We start from the raw sequence: 21,265 nt of genomic DNA, 5'->3' as shown, positions 1-21,265 counted from the left end.
AAGGCACTATGAGTACCTTGTGATGCTATTTGGGTTGACTAATGCTTGCCCGGCCTTTCAGCACTTTGTAAATTACATCTTTAGTCACTTGGTAGGCAGATTAGTGGTAATCTATCTTGATGACATATTAATTTATTCACTTGACCTTGGGTTTACAGATACTCAGAGACAAATTATTTGTTAAACCAGAGAAATGTATGTTCTCTGTTGAGGAGATCCCTTTTCTAGGCTGTTTTTTCGTCCACTGGTTTTCACATGGATCCAGCAAAAGTCCGGGCGGTACTGGAGTGGAATCCTCCTGAGAATTTGAAGGTGTTAAAAAGTTTTTGGGGTTTAGCCAACTGCTACCGTAAGTTCATCAAAAACGTTTTGGTAGTGGCCATACTTCTGACAGATATGACCAGGAAAGGGACAGACTTTTCCAAGCGGTCCAGTCCAGGCAGTGAGGAACTTGATACATTGAAGGAGTATTTTGCATCTGTGCCGATTCTCATACCGCCCAATGTCACACAGCCTTTTATTTTATTGTAGAAGCTGATGTGTCTGAAGTGGGGGTGGGGGCTGTATTGTGTCAGTTTGCGTCTCCTGGTAAATGGCGTCCATGTGCATACTTTTCTAAAAAACAACTGTCATCTGCGGAGAGAAATTATGACATTGCTAATAGAGAACTCTTGGCAATCAAGTGGGTCTTTGAAGAATGGCATAATTTTTTGGAGGGGGGGCAGCTCATCCAGTTATGGTAATCCCGGACCATAAGAAGTTCCTATATCTAGAGTCTGCAAAATATAGAATGCCTTGACAGGCAAGATGGTTATTGTTCTTCACCAGTTTTAACTTTTTTGTTACATTTAAGCCGGGGAACAAGAATATTAAGGTGAGGAACAAAAACATTATCTAGCTGTTTTCCTGGAGGTGGAGATAATTGTGAATTAGTACAACAAAAAAGAGTGGTTATTGCATTTATATGCTCAGATCTTGAGAAAGAGAATGTTGAGACTCAGGGAGATGCCCCTGCTGCCTGTCTGATAGGGAAACTGACTGTGCCTGTGAATCTCCGTCTGAGAGTTCTTAGTGAACATCATGATTCTGTCTTAGGGTACCGTCACACAGTGCCATTTCGATCGCTACGACGGTACGATTCGTGACGTTCCAGCGATATCGTTACGATATCGCTGTGTCTGACACGCAGCAGCGATCAGGGATCCTGCTGAGAATCGTACGTCGTAGCAGATCGTTTGGAACTTTCTTTCATCGCTGGATCTCCCGCTGTCATCGCTAGATCGGTGTGTGTGACACCGATCTAGCGATGCGATCTAGCGATGCGTTCGCTTGTAACCAGGGTAAACATCGGGTTACTAAGCGCAGGGCCGCGCTTAGTAACCCGATGTTTACCCTGGTTACCAGCGTAAATGTAAAAAAAAACAAACAGTACATACTTACATTCCGGTGTCCGTCAGGTCCCTTGCCGTCTGCTTCCCGCACTCACTGACTGCCGGCCGTAAAGTGAAAGCAGAGCACAGCGGTGACGTCACCGCTGTGCTGTGCTTTCACTTTACGGCCGGCAGTCAGTGAGTGCGGGAAGCAGACGGCAAGGGACAGACACCGGAATGTAAGTATGTGCTGTTTGTTTTTTTTTACGCTGGTAACCAGGGTAAACATCGGGTTACTAAGCGCGGTCCTGCGCTTAGTAACCCGATGTTTACCCTGGTTACCCGGGGACCTCGGCATCGTTGGTCGCTGGAGAGCTGTCTGTGTGACAGCTCCCCAGCGACCACACTACGATTTACCTACGATCACGGCCAGGTCGTATCGCTGGTTGTGATCGTAGGTAAATCGTATAGTGTGACGGTACCCTTAGTCGGACATCCCGGTAATAAAGTTACCACAAATTTTCTTACTCTTTGGTTTTGGTGGTCAGGGGTACATCAGGTTGTTCGGGAGTATGTAGCCCCCTGTAGTGTCTGTGCGCGTTCTAAAAACCTCTCCTATTCGTCCATCTGGATCTCTCCAACCATTGGTGATTCCTAGTAGACCTTGGACTCATTTATCTTGTGATTTCATCACTGATCTACCCAAGTCGACAGGTACTACTGTCATTTTGGTGGTGGCGGACAGATTCAGTAAAATGTCACATTTTATTGCAGTACCCGCTTTACCTAACGCCAAGACCTTGGCCCAAATTTTCATCAGTGAGATTGTAAAATTACATGGAATCCCTACCGATATTGTTTCTGACCAGGGGGTGCAGTTTATTTCCAAATTTTGCAGGACATTTTGCACTCATTTGATGATCCACCTGTCGTTCTCTTCAGCATTTCATATGACATGACAGCATTTCACATTCACAAAACATGACACCCACAGACCACTCCATCAAAATCTGATTTCCAAAACATCACTACTTCTTTTCTAAGCCCTGTAATGCACCGAAACAGTAGTGTACCCCACATATAAGGTATCTGTGTACTCAGGAGAAATTGCAAAAATAAACTGAGTTCCATTTTCTCCTGTTACCCTTGCAAAAATTCAAAATTTCAAGCTAAGTGAACATTTTGTGGGAAAAATGTGATTTTTTTTTATTGCCACAGGTCTATGTCATAAATTTCTGAAAAGCACCAGTGGATTTCAAGGTGCTCACCATACATCTGGATACATTCCTTGAGGGGTCTAGGTTCCAAAATGGGGTCACATGTTAGGTCTTTCCACTGTTTAGACACATCAAGGGCTCTCCAAACGCAACATGGTGTCTGTTAATTATTCCAGCAAATTTAACATTCAAAAGTCAAATAGCTCTCCTTCCCTTTCGAGCCCTGCCCAAACAGCGGTTTGCACTTCCAGTAGTCCTTCATGCAGAACAATGCACTCCATAGTCCATATTCCTCCATACAGTATAATGCAAGTCCCATATAGTATAATGCACTGCCCATAGTCCAATAGAGTATATTGCAGCCACCCCAGAGAGCATAATTTAGCCTCCTCATAAAATATAATGCATCCCCCCATAAAATATAATGTAGCCACCCGTAGAATATAATTCACATCCCCTAGAATATAATGTAGCCCCCTCATAGGGTATAATGCAGTACCCTCATATAGCATAATGCAGGCCCCATAGAATATAATGTAGCCCCCTCATAGGGTACAATGCAGGCCACTCATAGGTTACAGTGCAGCCCCTCATGGGATATAATGCAGCCCACCCCATAGAATATAATGCAACCCCCATAGAATATAATGTAGCCCCCTCATAGGGTATAATGTAGCCCCCTCATAGGGTATAATATAGCCCCCTCATAGGGTATAATGTAGCCCCTCCATAGAATATAATGTAGCCCCCATAGAATATTATGCAGCCCCTTCATATAGCATAATGCAGCCCCATAGAAAATAATGTAGTCCCCTCATAAAACATAATGCAATCCTCCACAGAATATAATGCAGCCCCTTCATAGGGTACAATGTAGCTCCCTCATAGGATACAATGTAGCCCCCTCATAGGGTACAGTGCAGCCCCCCCTATAAGGTATAATGCAGCCCACTCATTGGATATAATGTAGCCCCCTTATAGGGTATAATGTAGCCCCCTCATAGGGTATAATGTATCCCCCAAAGAAAATAATAATCGGGGTGCTGGGGTTAGTGTTATGGTTAGGGTTGGGATTAGGGTTAGAGGTGTGTTGGGGTCAAGTTCCTTAGGAGGTCTAATTTCCAAAATGGTGTCACTTGTGGGGGGTTTCCACTGTTTAGGTACATCAGGGGGTCTCCAAAAGCGACATGACATCACCATTGGTTCCAGAAAATTTTGCGTTCAAAAAGTCAAACAGTGCTCCCTCCCTTCTGAGCCCTGCCATGCACCCAAACAGTGGCTTTCCCCCACATACGGGGTATCGGCATACTCAAGAAATTGCACAACAAATTTTGTAGTCCATTTTTCTCCTGATACCCTTGTGAAAATAAAAAAAATTGTTCCAAAGTAAATTTTTTGTAAAAAAAGTAAAATGTTCATTTTTTCCTTCCACATTGCTTTAGCTCTCGTGAAGCACCTGACGGGTTAATAAACTTCTTGAATTTGGTTTTGTGCACCTTGAGGGGTCGAGTTTTTGGAATGGTGTAACTTTTGGGTATTTTCTGTTATATTGACCCCCAAAGTTACTTCAAATGTGAAGGGGTCCCTAAAGAAAATGGTTTTGTAAATTTTGTTGGAAAAATGAGAAATCGTTGGTCAATTTTTGACCCTTATAATGTCTTAACAAAAAAAAATTATGTTTCCAAAATTGTGCTGATGTAAAGTAGACATGTAGGAAATGTTATTTATTCACTATTTTGTGTGACACCACTCTCTAACTTAGGCTTCTTTTACACTTACCGGGTTTTTTGCGGCCCATTATTGCAGGCCTTTTTTGCAGGCCATATCGCTGCAATTTTCACGGTCTGTCACAATAACGGACTGCAAAAACTTGCAGATGGCTGTTTTTCTGGTTTCCAATGCTATGGAAAAAGTATTGTAAAAAAAATGGTGTTCTGTACAACCGGAAGTCACGGTACACAGCAAAACAAGCTTTCTTTGTTTTTGTGGCCCCGTTGATGGGGTCCGCATCCATAAGCCGTGAAAAAGATCAAGCAGGCTACAGAGTACGGCGCTCCGTGGAATTATTGCAGCCCAGTTTTGCAGGCCCCATAGGAATCTATTGGGGCCACAAAAACGGGACGCAAAACCACAGTAAGTGTAAAAGAAGCCTTAAAGGCACAAAAAATGAAAAGTTTTCAAAATTTTTGCCAAATTTCCATTATTTTCAGAAATAAACGCAAGTTAATTCGAAGAAATTTTACCACTAACATGAAGTACAATATGTCATGAAAAAACATTCTCAGAATCAGTCGGATACGTTTAAGCATTCTAGAGCTAAAGCTTCATAAAGTGACAGTGGTCAGAATTGCAAAAATTGGCTTGGTCATTAAGTACCAAATTGGCTCTGTCACTAAGGGGTTAAAGCTGTATCCAAATCTTAGTGGTAAAAACTTGGCAATACAGGGCCCCATAGTGGTGTAGTGGTGTACCGCTATTAGCAGCATGCCACTAGCTGGGTCCCCTGGGAAAGTGGGGGTCCTAGGCAGCTGTTTTCTCCTCACATACAGAGGAGAAGTGTCAGCAGCTGAGGAGCAGGGACTGACACGTACTAATGGTGCCCTGTGTAGACGTCTCTGGATGCCTCATTTCTTTAGGAATAAGGGGTCTCCAAATCTGTCCTGCACTCCAGCAAGTAGTATGTGAATTAGACAGGTGACCTCTGTGTCTGTGCTCGCTCCACTGTAGTTTATGGGAGTTATTAAATTTTGAAAATAACATGCAAAAAATCAGAACTAAAGGAGCTTTTTCCTTTAAAATCAATTGGAAACGTATTCAAAGATTATTTGATGCATTTTTTTATTGTGGATTTAGGAGCAAAATGTATTTCAAAATCTTCATCAAAACAATCGGTGTGAACGTACCAATCGGGTGATGATTCTTGGAGGTGAGAGTCCTGTAAGCAGAATTTGTGCCTTTCAGACATTTCTAGTATATACTTTCAATTTGCCATAAATGTCATAGGTTATACCCTGTTAAATTTTAGTGCGGCCCCCAATTGGTTCAGTATGACCAAGAAAGGTTGTACACCCCTGCTCTAAAAGATTAACCCTGCAAGTTGCAACATCTGCTATTTGCTCAAGTCAGGTTTCAGCATAAGCCTGCAGCTATTGTATATGCCAACAGTTTATCTTAAGGCACAAAGCAAAGGTGTATTTAGTTTTCCGTCAATGTGATTAAAAGTGTGAGAGACATGTGAACATGTGAAAAAAGAGGGATTTTCTTCCTCTGTTTGTTGACTTGTGACTGAGCATCAAGCGTCCTGGTCTAATGAGCATACACTGAAGCTGGAGCTATGGTCTCTGTTCCTTGGCTGAGGTCCTGCTGCCTGGACTCACAGACCCTTGTATATATCTTGCTCTTTGGACTACTGGCGATTGTAATCTATACAAAGCTAAGAGACAAAGATGTATTCTTCAATCCTCAGGGAAGAGCGGTGCTCATCACAGGCTGTGACTCGGGCTTTGGAAACCTGCTGGCTCTCCGGCTGCTCGATATGGGATTTATGGTCTTTGCTACTTGTCTTTTTCCAGATGGAGACGGAGCTCAGGCTCTGATAAACCATTCATCCCCTGGGCAGGTGAAAGTCATCAGGCTAGATGTGACCAGTGATGAAGAGGTGGAGAAGGTGAAACAATACGTGAAGGAAAATCTCCCTGACAAAGGTAAGAAGGTTATTAGTAAATATTTATTAAAGAAATATATAAAGTAAAAAGCTGGGTTTTTCGTAGTACTTGTGGGGCTGCTATTTGCAGATTAAATGTGCTCTCTGACACATCTGTTTTTGCTCATCTACTGTTACTCTGTGAATCCTTTTAAAAAAAACGATAAAAGCTGTACTTTTAAAACATTTTGAAACTTTTTTTTTCATTTTTCATGTCATTGTGTTAAAGTAATGTCAGAAATCTTGAAGTTTCCTCTTGCCACTTAACCTCCCAGTTGTGTAGTTCAGCAATTATTAAGCAGGAGATTTGACATTCTTTGTAATCATATTAACAATGTGGAGTTATACTCTTACATTGATTACAGCAAATTGCTACAGATTTGTGATGTGGTTTTTGGGATGACTGTATTATGGTCTTCGCTCCATGCCACCCTGTGCACCCAGCTTATCAGAGCTGCCACCAGGAATTTCAGGGCCCCATGCTGGCAACATTTTAGGGCCCCCTTGAGACCCCACCTAGGCTCCACCTCTGCTCTGCCTCCACCTCTCAAACCTTCCTCAGTCCCACCGCCCACTCTTGGAAAAACTCCACTTCTGAACCACATCATCACCAATCACACATTAAAAGTTTCCATCGAACACCATGCCACATACATAGCCAGCAGCTTCTGTTTTGGCCAAAATATTTTATAAGCCACCACCACGACAAGGTAGACTCTTTTGGCAGGGTCCTACTCTAACCTATTAAACCTTTGTTAAAATATCCAATACTCTTTTTAGGTATATTTTTACTTATGTTTCTTTAAGAGAATGTGTCACATACATTTTTTTTTAAATGAACAATAATACCACATGCAAGGGACAAACACCGTCACACCTGTTCTGAAAGGCAATTCAGTATCACAATGGACATGGAGGTCAGAGCACATACAGTGATCTGACAATAACCCAAAATAATAGAACGAGCTCTGAGACGTGGGAACTCTGCAGACCGCAATCCCTGATCCTCTCCAAACACAACTAGAGGCAGCCGTGGATTGCGCCTAACGCTACCTATGCAACTCGGCACAGCCTGAGAAACTAACTAGCCTGAAGATAGAAAAAATAAGCCTACCTTGCCTCAGAGAAATACCCCAAAGGAAAAGGCAGCCCCCCACATATAATGACTGTGAGTAAGATGAAAAGACAAACGTAGGGATGAAATAGATTCAGCAAAGTGAGGCCCGATATTCTAGACAGAACGAGGATAGGAAAGATTACTTTGCGGTCTACACAAAACCCTAAAGAAAACCACGCAAAGGTTCAAAAAGACCCTCCGTACCGAACTAACGGCACGGAGGTACACCCTTTGCGTCCCAGAGCTTCCAGCAAAACAAATAGACAAGCTGGACAGAAAAAATAGCAACAAAAAGCAAAGAAGCACTTAGCTATGCAGAGCAGCAGGCCACAGGAATGATCCAGAGAAACACAAGTCCAACACTGGAACATTGACAGGAAGCATGAATCAAAGCATTAGGTGGGGTTAAGTAGAGAAGCACCTAACGACCTCACCAGATCACCTGAGGGAGGAAACTCAGAAGCAGCAGTACCAGTTTCCTCCACAAACGGAAGCTCCCAGAGAGAATCAGCCGAAGTACCACTTGTGACCACAGGAGGGAGCTCTGCCACAGAATTCACAACAGTACCCCCCCTTGAGGAGGGGTCACCGAACCCTCACCAGAGCCCCCAGGCCGACCAGGATGAGCCACATGAAAGGCACGAACAAGATCGGGAGCATGGACATCAGAGGCAAAAACCCAGGAATTATCCTCCTGAGCATAACCCTTCCATTTAACCAGATACTGGAGTTTCCGTCTTGAAATACGAGAATCCAAAATCTTCTCCACAATATACTCCAATTCCCCCTCCACCAAAACCGGGGAAGGAGGGTCAACAGATGGAACCATAGGTGCCACGTATATCCGCAACAATGACCTATGGAAGACGTTATGTATGAAAAAAGAATCTGGGAGGGTCAGACGAAAAGACACAGGATTAATAACCTCAGAAATCCTATAAGGACCAATGAAACGAGGTTTAAACTTCGGAGAGGAAACCTTCATAGGAATATGACGAGAAGATAACCAAACCAGATCCCCAACACGAAGTCGGGGACCCACACGGCGTCTGCGATTAGCGAAACGTTGAGCCTTCTCCTGGGTCAAGGTCAAATTGTCCACTACATGAGTCCAAATCTGCTGCAACCTGTCCACCACAGTATCCACACCAGGACAGTCCGAAGACTCAACCTGTCCTGAAGAGAAACGAGGATGGAACCCAGAATTGCAGAAAAATGGCGAAACCAAGGTAGCCGAGCTGGCCCGATTATTAAGGGCGAACTCAGCCAAAGGCAAAAAGGACACCCAGTCATCATGATCGGCAGAAACAAAGCATCTCAGATAGGTTTCCAAGGTCTGATTGGTTCGTTCGGTCTGGCCATTAGTCTGAGGATGAAAAGCCGAGGAAAAAGACAAGTCAATGCCCATCCTACCACAAAAGGCTCGCCAAAACCTCGAAACAAACTGGGAACCTCTGTCAGAAACGATATTCTCTGGAATGCCATGCAAACGAACCACATGCTGGAAGAACAATGGCACCAAATCAGAGGAGGAAGGCAACTTGGACAAGGGTACCAGATGGACCATCTTAGAAAAGCGATCACAGACCACCCAAATGACTGACATCTTTTGAGAGACGGGAAGATCTGAAATAAAATCCATAGAGATATGTGTCCAAGGTCTCTTCGGGACCGGCAAGGGCAAAATCAACCCACTGGCACGAGAACAGCAGGGCTTAGCCCGAGCACAAATCCCACAGGACTGCACAAAAGAACGCACATCCCGCGACAGAGACGGCCACCAAAAGGATCTAGCCACTAACTCTCTGGTACCAAAGATTCCAGGATGACCAGCCAACACCGAACAATGAACCTCAGAGATCACTTTATTTGTCCACCTATCCGGGACAAACAGTTTCTCTGCTGGACAACGATCAGGTTTATTAGCCTGAAATTTTTGCAGCACCCACCGCAAATCAGGGGAGATGGCAGACACAATTACTCCTTCCTTGAGGATACCCGCCGGCTCAGATAAACCCGGAGAGTCGGGCACAAAACTCCTAGACAGAGCATCCGCCTTCACATTTTTAGAGCCCGGAAGGTACGAAATCACAAAGTCAAAACGGGCGAAAAACAGCGACCAACGAACCTGTCTAGGATTCAAACGCTTAGCAGACTCGAGATAAGTCAGGTTCTTATGATCAGTCAATACCACCACGCGATGCTTAGCTCCTTCAAGCCAATGACGCCACTCCTCGAATGCCCACTTCATGGCCAGCAACTCTCGGTTGCCCACATCATAATTCTGCTCAGCAGGCGAAAACTTCCTGGAAAAAAAAGCGCATGGTTTCATCACTGAACAATCAGAACCTCTCTGCGACAAAACAGCCCCTGCTCCAATCTCAGAAGCATCAACCTCGACCTGGAACGGAAGAGAAACATCAGGTTGACACAACACAGGGGCAGAAGAAAAACGACGCTTCAACTCTTAAAAAGCTTCCACAGCAGCAGAAGACCAATTGACCAAATCAGCACCCTTCTTGGTCAAATCGGTCAATGGTTTGGCAATACTAGAAAAATTGCAGATGAAGCGACGATAAAAATTAGCAAAGCCCAGGAATTTTTGCAGACTTTTCAGAGATGTCGGCTGAGTCCAATCATGGATGGCTTGGACCTTAACAGGATCCATCTCGATAGTAGAAGGGGAAAAGATGAACCCCAAAAATGAAACCTTCTGCACACCAAAGAGACACTTTGATCCCTTCACAATCAAAGAGTTAGCACGCAGGACCTGAAAAACCGTTCTGACCTGTTTCACATGAGACTCCCAATCATCCGAGAAGATCAAAATGTCATCCAAGTACACAATCAGGAATTTATCCAGGTACTCTCGGAAGATGTCATGCATAAAGGACTGAAACACTGATGGAGCATTGGCAAGTCCGAATGGCATCACTAGATACTCAAAATGACCCTCGGGCGTATTAAATGCAGTTTTCCATTCATCGCCTCGCCTGATTCGCACCAGATTATACGCACCACGAAGATCAATCTTGGTGAACCAACTAGCCCCCTTAATCCGAGCAAACAAATCAGATAACAAAGGCAAGGGGTACTGAAATTTAACAGTGATCTTATTAAGAAGGCGATAATCTATACAAGGTCTCAGCGAACCATCCTTTTTGGCTACAAAAAAGAACCCTGCTCCTAATGGCGACGATGACGGGCGAATATGCCCCTTCTCCAGGGATTCCTTCACATAACTGTGCATAGCGGTGTGCTCAGGCACGGATAAATTAAACAGTCGACCTTTTGGGAATTTACCACCAGGAATCAAATTGATAGCACAATCACAATCCCTATGCGGAGGTAGGGCATCGGACTTGGGCTCATCAAATACATCCCGGTAATCAGACAAGAACTCTGGAACCTCAGAAGGGGTGGATGACGAAATTGACAAAAATGGAACATCACCATGTACCCCCTGACAACCCCAGCTGGACACCGACATGGATTTCCAATCCAATACCGGATTATGGGCTGGTAGCCATGGCAACCCCAACACGACCACATCATGCAGATTATGCAACACCAGAAAGCGAATATCCTCCTGATGTGCAGGAGCCATGCACATGGTCAGCTGGGTCCAGTATTGAGGCTTATTCTTGGCCAAAGGCATAGCATCAATACCTCTCAATGGAATAGGACACTGCAAGGGCTCCAAGAAAAACCCACAACGCTTATCATATTCCAAGTCCATCAAATTCAGAGCAGCGCCTGAATCCACAAACGCCATGACAGAATATGATGACAAAGAGCAGATCAAGGTAACGGACAGAAGAAATTTTGACTGTACCGTACCAATGGTGGCAGACCTAGCGAACCGCTTAGTGCGCTTAGGACAATCAGAGATAGCATGAGTGGAATCACCACAGTAGAAACACAGCCCATTCAGACGTCTGTGTTCTTGCCGTTCAACTCTGGTCAAAGTCCTATCGCACTGCATAGGCTCAGGTTTAAGCTCAGGTAATACCGCCAAATGGTGCACAGATTTACGCTCACGCAAGCGTCGACCGATCTGAATAGCCAAAGACATAGACTCATTCAAACCAGCAGGCATAGGAAATCCCACCATGACATCCTTAAGGGCTTCAGAGAGACCCTTTCTGAACAAAGCTGCCAGCGCAGATTCATTCCATTGAGTGAGCACTGACCATTTTCTAAATTTCTGGCAATATACCTCTATCTCATCCTGACCCTGACCAAGAGCCAGCAAATTCTTTTCTGCCTGATCCACTGAATTAGGCTCATCATACAGCAATCCGAGCGCCAGGAAAAACGCATTGATATTACTCAATGCAGGATCTCCTGGCGCAAGAGAAAATGCCCAGTCCTGAGGGTCGCCGCGCAAAAAAGAAATAATAATCAAAACCTGTTGAACTGGATCCCCAGAGGAACGAGGTTTCAAGGCCAGAAATAACTTCCAATTATTTTTGAAACTCAGAAACTTAGTTCTATCTCCAAAAAACAAATCAGGAATAGGAATTCTTGGTTCTAACATAGATTTCTGATCAATAGTGTCTTGAATCTTTTGTACTCTTGCCGAGAGCTGATCCACAAATGAAGACAGACTTCTAATGTCCATCGCTACACCTGTGTACTGAACCACCCAAATGTCTAGGGGAAAAAAAAGACAAAACACAAAGCCAAGAAAAAAAAATGGTCTCAGAACTTCTTTTTTCCCTCTATTGAGAATCATTAGTACTTTTGGCTTCCTGTACTGTTCTGAAAGGCAATTCAGTATCCCAATGGACATGGAGGTCAGAGCACATACAGTGATCTGACAATAACCCAAAATAATAGAACGAGCTCTGAGACGTGGGAACTCTGCAGACCGCAATCCCTGATCCTCTCCAAACACAACTAGAGGCAGCCGTGGATTGCGCCTAACGCTACCTATGCAACTCGGCACAGCCTGAGAAACTAACTAGCCTGAAGATGGAAAAAATAAGCCTACCTTGCCTCAGAGAAATACCCCAAAGGAAAAGGCAGCCCCCCACATATAATGACTGTGAGTAAGATGAAAAGACAAACGTAGGGATGAAATAGATTCAGCAAAGTGAGGCCCGATATTCTAGACAGAACGAGGATAGGAAAGATTACTTTGCGGTCTACACAAAACCCTAAAGAAAACCACGCAAAGGGGCAAAAAGACCCTCCGTACCGAACTAACGGCACGGAGGTACACCCTTTGCGTCCCAGAGCTTCCAGCAAAACAAATAGACAAGCTGGACAGAAAAAATAGCAACAAAAAGCAAAGAAGCACTTAGCTATGCAGAGCAGCAGGCCACAGGAATGATCCAGAGAAACACAAGTCCAACACTGGAACATTGACAGGAAGCATGAATCAAAGCATTAGGTGGGGTTAAGTAGAGAAGCACCTAACGACCTCACCAGATCACCTGAGGGAGGAAACTCAGAAGCAGCAGTACCAGTTTCCTCCACAAACGGAAGCTCCCAGAGAGAATCAGCCGAAGTACCACTTGTGACCACAGGAGGGAGCTCTGCCACAGAATTCACAACACACACCATGGCCAGACAACATATTACCAAAACATAGTGACTGAATAATATCACATACAAGGAATAATTACCACCACAACATGTGCAGAGCACATATTACCACCACAAAGTGACTAATTGATACTATATACAAGGAACAAATACAGCCACACCATGACCAGAACACATATTACCATCACATAGTGACCAAATAATACCACATACAAGGAACAAATACTGCAACTCCATGACCAGTGACATTATACACAGGAGCTCTTTATAAAATATACAGTGTATACTGTCAGTGTACAGGTAACACACTAACTCACTGGTGACGTCTCTAGTTGAAGTCCTTAATCTTCATTCAGCATAGACCACCATCACTTCTTCCAGCCAGGACTCATCACTCCAGAAAATAGCACAGTTATCTACAGCACATTCCCCAACTTCTACACTACGCCAGATGAAGAAAAAAGTGACCGTGTTGCCCTGCACGGTAACGGGACCTCTACTCCCCCACACTGAAAACAGTATTGTCAAAAATAAAATACGTCACAGCAGTAATAATATCCCTTAATCAGCCCCTACAATAACAATGTTCCATATCCTGCTCCGGTATCTACTCCATTCTGGGTCCCACATGTCTCATTCCTGGCCCCTTGTTTCCTCCCATTGTACCCCCCACGTATTCTCCTATCCTGCCCCATGTCTCCCCATCCTGCCCCAATGTCTTTCCATACTGCCCTGTGTCTCTCCATACTGCCCCGTGTCTCTCCATACTACCCCAGTGTCTCTCCATACTGCCTCATTGCCTCTCCATACTGCCCCAGTGTTTCTAAATACTGCCCCCATGTCTCTCCATACTTCCCCAGGGTGTCTCCATACTGCCCCCATGTTTCCCTATTTTGCTGCTATAGTGCAGCTTTGCAAAAAAAAAAGTATCTCCTTACCTGGCCGAAGTCCAGTGGTGTCCTCTCCCCTAGTCATCTGGCGTGGATGCGCCGGCGTATGGCAGTGACATCATACGCCGGCGATGTGCATGCTGACGTTGGCTGCAGGCCTGTGATTGGCTGGCAGCTGTTAACTGATGCTGTGTTGGAATCACTTCCAGCACGGCAATATAGATTTTAACTGAATGTGCGTCCGAGGATTAACATTCAGTCCTTGAACCGGCAGTTCAGGGCCTGTTGAGCAGAAGAGAGGGGCCCCCTCTGCTCACCGGGCCCCATACGCCAGGGCAGTAATTTTCTAGGTAAATTTGCACACTGTTGTTGAAGTAACTCGGCAGGTTGTTCCAAATATCTTGGAGAACTAAAAACAGATCTTCTGTGGATGTCACCTCTGCAAATCCTCTGTATCTTCATGTAATACCAAAGAGACTCGATGATGCTTTGGGCATCACATTTTTAAAAAAGATAGAAAAACTGAAGCAAATTCAGTGAAGAGCTACCAGGATGGTGCAAAGTATGTCCTACAAGGAACGGTTAAAGGATCTGGGAATGTTTAGCTTGCAAAAAAAGAAGGCTACGAGGAGACTTAATAGCTGTTTACAAATATCTGAAGGGTTGTCACAGAGTAGAGGGATCATCATTATTCTCATCTGCACATGGAAACGCGAGAAGCAACGGAACAAAACTGAAAGGGAGAAGATAGAGATTAGACATCAGAAAAAACTTTTTGACAATGAGGATGGTCAATGAGTAGAACAGGCTGCCACGAGAGGTGGTGAGTTCTCCTTCAACGGAAGTCTTCAAACAGAGGCTGGGCAGACATCTGATTGAAAGGGTTTAGTGAATATTGCACTAAGCAGGGGGTTGGACACGATGACCCAGGAGGTCCCTTCCAACTCTACCATTGTATGATTCTATGCTGGGATCTGTGGTTGCCATATCATTACTTCCAGGACTCTTATTTTTTCTCTATGCTGAAGATAGTTCTTAATGGCATTGGTTGTATGTTTGGTGTTGTCCTACTGCAGAATAAATTTGAAGCCAATCAGACGCCTCCCTGGTGGTATTGCTTCATTGCTGCCCGCAGACACTCATTAATGTACCACTCTCCTGATCTTCAGTGAACAAACTGTCGTCTGTTGCAGATATTCAAAATTTTTACTCATCAGTCCAGAGCACCAGCTGCCTTGCGTCTATATCAAAAGTGTGGGTTCGTGGATGCAATTTTTCCTCTAAACAGTAGACTGGTGTAGTTGGCTTCCACTAGTTGTTACCAATTCTAAACTACTGACACTGCTGGACATCTGATTTCAAAGTGAAGTAAGCATGATGTGTCTTCCATCTGCTGAACTAAGTTTACTTGGGTGATAAACAGCATTTATGGCCCTCAACGTGTCCCATCTCTCAGTGCTTCTTCAAAAGAGCTTGAATAGCGCATCTTGAAACCATAGTCTGATTTGACCTCATTGCCTGGAAAAGACTTTGCTGATGCAGTATAATTACCTTGTGTGTGTGTGCTGTGTTCAGTCTTGCCATGGTTTTATAATCTGTGACATTAAAAGTAGAACAAACATTTGGAAGTAATGATATGGCCCCACAGAGCCCTGAACACAACATCGAGTCTGTCTGGGATTATACAAAGAGACAGAAGGATTTGCACAACCTACATCCAAGGAAGATCTGTGGTTAGTTCAACTAGATGTTTGGAACAAACTTCCCTGACGAATTTATTCAAAAAAATTCTGCAAGAGTAACTAGTAGAATTGATGGACGGTCACACAATATTGATTTGATATAAGATTTTTCTTTTGTTCATTCACTTTGCATTTTGTGAATTGCTACAAATAAACTATTGCATGGAGTCTGTCTGCAGGTTTTTGCTATATAATCTGAGAACAGTATGAAGCAGTGATTAAAACACTAAATTCCGTGATATGTTACTTATTAGGCTGTGTTCCCGTTATGGCATACTGCACATTTCTGCTGCAGATCTCCAGCAGTGGAATTGCAGCAGCTATAAATACTGCTGCAGATTTAGTTGTGGATGTGGTATGCTTATCCTCGTATTTCCCCTCATGCATTACAAGGGGTGCATGGTGTTGCAGAATTGTCATTCAGTTGATAAAGACGCAAATTTTAAAGGTTACAAGCTAAAAAAAAATGTGTTTCTCCTGTAAATACAGTTATCCATTACACTGATTTCAAATCTGCAAAGCTGGTAAATTTATCCTGCATATATTCTCTCCAGCAAACTCCTGGCTCGTCCAGACCCCTGAGTAACCTTGTTGTTCAGGTAAGCCCCCAAACCCATGGGGCTTGCATCTGTGGTAACTACTTGGGATACTTTGGTCACCCAAGGGACCCATTTAGTTAGATTGCTCATCTCTTTCTGTCAACTCATGGAATGAATAGTTGCCGAAGATAGAGTCATACGACCTTCCAAGTGACCCCTAAGAGAGACTTGGTTTTTTAAAATGTCCCACTGGAGGCCCCTGGTGTGTATATGGGCCCACTGAACTGCTGGCAGACAAGAGGTTAGGGAACGTAACAGGGACATGACCTTTCTTAAAGTCATGGATGGGTATTGTGATGGCCTCAACACCTGGCTCGCAATTTTTCACCTTTTTTCTCTGGGAGGGGACACTTTTGTTTCTGGGAATCCAATGTAAGTCCTAGGAACTCCTGCGTAGTCTTTGGCTCAATCCTTGATTTTTTTTAGGTTCAATAGGCAGCCTAGGTTTACCAAAGAATTCATTTCCCTGTCTAGTTGTGTTTTGCAATGTTGGACCTGTCCAAGTAAGGGACGATCAAAATGTCCTGTTCCCTCAGGTGAGCCATTGCCTCTACCACCAATTTGGTAAACACCCAAGGGGCTACTGACAAGCCGAAGGGAAGGGCCTTGTCTTGAAAGAATTTTGTTTCCCCTTTTATGGAGAACGCTACTCTGAGGAACCTTTGAGAGTGTTTGTGATTAGGAACATGGTAATATACATCGCTGAGGTCCAAAACCATCATCAAGCAGTTGGGAAACAATATTTTGATGTCTGACTTTATTGATTCCATCTTGAACGTTTGTGTTGTTACATACTCGTTCAATTTTTTTTGAGCATAGTTTTAACTTATTTTTCAGGTCTCCTGGCCAGCATTTATGTCAAAGTGCTCTACGGGCTGCATTCGAGAGAGCTGCAAACTTGGCCTCTAGCCTAACCGAGTCGGCTGATGAATCTGCCAAAAAAGCTGCTGCCTCCTATATTAAAGGAATGGACTCGAGCCAATCAAATCATGAGGGATCTAGAGGTCCAGGTTGCTGCTATAGCGGGCCTAAAACTACCACCTGATGTTTCCCATGCGCCTTTAAGAAGGGCATATGCCTTCTTATCTATTATTTTTTTAAGGCTCTCAAGTCCGCAAAGGGGAGGGCAAATTTTTTGGTGGCCTTTGCTCCCGCAACGTCTAGTTTTGGGGCCTTATCCCAGGAGGTCGATGCTAGAACATCGAAGGGATATTTCCTTTTTAATGATGCTATAGAAGATTTTTTTATATCTGGTTTCTCCCATTTTTTTAAAATCAGGGCTTGTATGTTTTCGTTCAGAGGAAATGATCTCCGTTTTCTCTGCGCCAATCCTCCAAACATTATATCCTGTACCGTTTTTTTCTGGAGGAAGGTCTATCCCCCCCCCCATAGGGGATCTCACCGCCTTAACCAGGCTTTCTACCTCTTCCAAATGGAAACAGTGGCACCCCTCCTACTTTGCTGTTTGAGGATGAGGAAGCATCTGAAGAATCCAAATTTTTCTCCTTGGAGCTAGAGGATTCAGATTGGGGGTGCTTGCTGGCCTTCTGTTCCCTGACTGTATCCTCTTGTGTGAGGGATCTAAGGGATCTACTTTCAACCTCCGACTTAATCATTGTTCTCAATTCGGAGGCGAAGTCTGAGGTTTCCTCACTTAACACCTGTTCTACAGGTAACTCTTCGTTACACATAGGGCAGTTTCTGTGTTTGGTTTTTACCACACTCTGTCCTCCCTGAATAATAAAAAAAAAAATGGGATGAAAAGGTGGATAGAAGTCCAAAGGGATATTCAGATGAAAAAGTGGCTTTATTCAACGCGTTTCGGAGTACTATGACTACTTCATCAGGAAATGACAAAAGTATATATAACGAGTTGAATAAAGCCACTTTTTCATCTGAATATCCATTTGGATTTCTATCTTTCAAACAGTGCGGAGTTAATCCAACTTTTTATCGCTTTTTTTTTTTTACTCTGGCTGGTCACTAAGAAACCGGTGGATCTGCAGCAGCTAATATTTCTATGAGCCTGTGTTTGGACTCTATCTGGTGAGTAAAATCTGACTAGAGGTATCTCTTAATGCCCAGATAAGACCCTATTGTGCTTTTACTTTCCATCCAGCTTTTTATTGCTCCCTGAATAATGAAATAGAAAAGGTGACCCCAATTATAAGGTGAACTTTCACGAAGATCACTCACCAATCAGACGCAGCTGCGGGTACCAGTTTTAGAGGATAGAGGAGCAATAGGGTCTATTGAAGGGCTTTTTGAGGACGGAGACTTGTCCACTGTGCCGGATCTTCTGTTGTGCTGAGTGGAATGGCTGCTGGAGCATCCACTCCGCTTGCTTGCAGAATGATGTTGTCTGTTCTTAGGCTGGTGCTGTTGCCTCTGGTGCTGTTGCTCCGGTGGCTTCTGCTGCGGTTCGCTATCCTCCATTCTACCGGGGACTGCTGGCTGCAGGGAGCATCTCACCCCAATCCCTCTATACTACTTCCCGTTTCACCCTAGTTCCTCCTTGTCATGTGACCTCCCCAGCCACGTCATCAGAGGATGACTTTTGGCATGTCCCCGTGCATGTGCAGCGCCCCAGAGATCTGGTCGTTGCAGTATGACACTCTGCCACTAAGGGGAGTGATGGTACGTCTGATGGCACTGAAGGAATTCTACTGACCAGGTATCACCAGCACACATTACACTTCACACTCCGGCCACTAGGGGGAGAAAAAGGCTTTATTTATTGCCCCACTCCTCACACTGGTAAAACTAGGGGTTGGATAGGAAGTTAGTCAGAAGCTGACTGGGTTGGATTCAGGCAACATCCCGTGGCAGGGGGTGCTGCAGGGAGAAGACACAGGGGGGGTCCCTGTCAGGCGTGGGAACCTGGCAGGTGCCTAGCGAATAGAGCAGAACGTTACGGAACCGCGCCTGCACACCCCGCGGCGGTATCCTAAGAGAGAGACACGAAGAGAAGGATATTGTGGAACAGTGAGAAACGAGATCAAGCACAAAGGAAAACCAGTAGGAGTCGTGCCGTGAGACTGAGGCAACATCCTACTGAGGCGCGTAGCTGGTGGCCGGAACACCGCGGGAGTAACTGACTCTAGGCCTTACTTCGAACTCCGCAGGACAGTTAATTATAGGTTGGCTGTCTACCTTAAATTTCCTACGAAGACATAGGGGGCAACACGTGGAGAGGGGCATCTCTAGGGTCCCGGAAGAGCTCCGAGCCTTCCCGTCATACGGGTGCGTCCTAGCCATAACATACCTGGGGGACGAGAAACTAGTAACATCTGGAACAAGAGAGAGAGAATTAGAAAGAACGAACAAGAACAGCAGTTGTGAGGACTATTCCGAATGCTCAGCAGGGTAGCACTACAACACACAGGCGCTAGTGGTAGGCAACGATTTCCACCTGCAAAGGGAACTCTGGATGTGCCCATCGGACCGGCCGGTCTCAGAAAGCCCTGTTAATCGTGGATTGAGGATCCTGAAGTCTTCAGTAAAGAGGAAAAGAGACTGCAACCCTGTGTCGTTATTGACTGCACCTCACACCATCACCATCCACCACACTGAGAAGCCCTGGTGACATACTTCACCTGTGGGAAGCTATACCATCCAGCTGCCATTCCATCACCCCAGCGGACCCCACAGCAGCGTCGGTCACCCTGACCGAACACCACAGGTGGCGTCACGAATCCCTGATAGACTGTACCACCTTTATTGGATGCCCCTTAGCAGGGTCGTGGACCGGGTCTAGCCACCGAACCAGAGAGGCCCGGTACCGAGAACTCGTGGCCCTGGGCCTGGGGGCGATCCACATGCGCTGACCGGATGCCCTGCACTGGAGTATGGTGCGGCGGCCGCGGTTCCCCCCTCCCCCACTCACCCTGCAAGACCTCTCAGACCCAGCAGTGGTGGCTTCAGGACACTGCACCATCCGCGGCAGGGGCCTCCCCTGCTGCCTGTACCGGTCTGGCCGGACCTGGACCATCTTCATCCTGAATCTTCATATGTTCAGGTACGCTATACTGAAGGTTACCGTCAGGGACAGGAAAACAACTGATTCAAGGGAGAGGTACTGTGCTTTTCATCTGTTGGTTTCCTGTCCCTGAAGGGTGGATCCCCTCTCTCCATGGTGCTGTCATGGGGGAAGGAGAAAATGTGTGTGAGGATGCTCCATGTTCTAAAAGAAACGTTTGTGAAGTTATGCACACTCTGTCTATTGTTCATAGTTCCCTCCAAGTTACTGTTCAGTAAAAAACTGTTTATAGTTGGCTGATGGTCTCCTTCATTGAATCTTTCAACACATGGTCCTGGCCAGCTGAAGTCACTGACATCAATAGGCCTGCAAGGGTGTAGACCCCCATAGACTAAGCCCACACACTCAGCCAGGACCCCCATCTTTATGTAGCATGCTGGTATGCAACATGAATATGGGGATGAAAGACAAGTACCTTACCCATGGCTGCTGCCCCGCTCCACGTTGCACTACTTTAATAACAGACAGATTTTTTTCTTTTCTTCCAGGCCTGTGGGGACTTGTGAACAATGCTGGTATAGCCACATACGGAATGGTTGAATGGCAAACAATAGATATATTCCAGAACGTTCTTGATGTCAACCTTTTGGGAAGTATTAGGACAACCCTGGCTTTTGCTCCACTTATCAGGAAAAGCAAAGGTGAGATCTGTACTATAAGATATCATAATGGATAGTGATTAGCATTTCTTATTACACCTAATCCTTACCCAGATCTTGCAACAGGGATGTGGTTGTAGCCAGAGGCCTTTAGTTGCTGAGCGTTTAGCTTCTCTGTGAATAGTCTACAAGTAAAGGTACCGTCACATTAAGCGATGCTGCAGCGATACAGACAACGATGCCGATTGCTGCAGCGTCGCTGTTTCGTCGTTGTGTGGTCGCTGGAGAGCTGTCACACAGACAGCTCTCCAGCGACCAACGATGCCGAAGTCCCAGGGTAACCAGGGTAAACATCGGGTTACTAAGCGCGGTGACGTCACCTCTGTGCTCTGCTTTACGGCCGGCCGGCGCTGACACAGTGCAGGGAAGCTGACGC

The 21,265-nt window shown here is 45.1% G+C and overlaps 1 protein-coding gene across 1 annotated transcript in view; it reads left to right on the top strand.

The window, feature by feature from the left end:
* The first annotated feature begins 5,851 nt into the window (after nucleotides 1-5,851).
* Nucleotides 5,852-21,265, top strand: part of LOC138681357 (retinol dehydrogenase 7-like) — a 38,864-nt gene continuing 23,450 nt past the window's right edge. The window contains exons 1-2 of the mRNA XM_069768799.1: nucleotides 5,852-6,291; nucleotides 20,719-20,871. Coding sequence (XP_069624900.1) covers nucleotides 5,922-6,291; nucleotides 20,719-20,871 — 523 coding nt within the window. The 5' untranslated portion in view covers nucleotides 5,852-5,921. The remainder of the gene's footprint in view (nucleotides 6,292-20,718; nucleotides 20,872-21,265) is intronic.

The sequence above is a fragment of the Ranitomeya imitator genome, chromosome 5 (assembly GCF_032444005.1).
Source record: "Ranitomeya imitator isolate aRanImi1 chromosome 5, aRanImi1.pri, whole genome shotgun sequence".
NCBI classification, from domain to species: Eukaryota; Metazoa; Chordata; class Amphibia; order Anura; family Dendrobatidae; genus Ranitomeya; species Ranitomeya imitator.
Note: the sequence above shows the minus strand (reverse complement) of the source record. Positions and strands in the feature narration are given on the sequence as shown.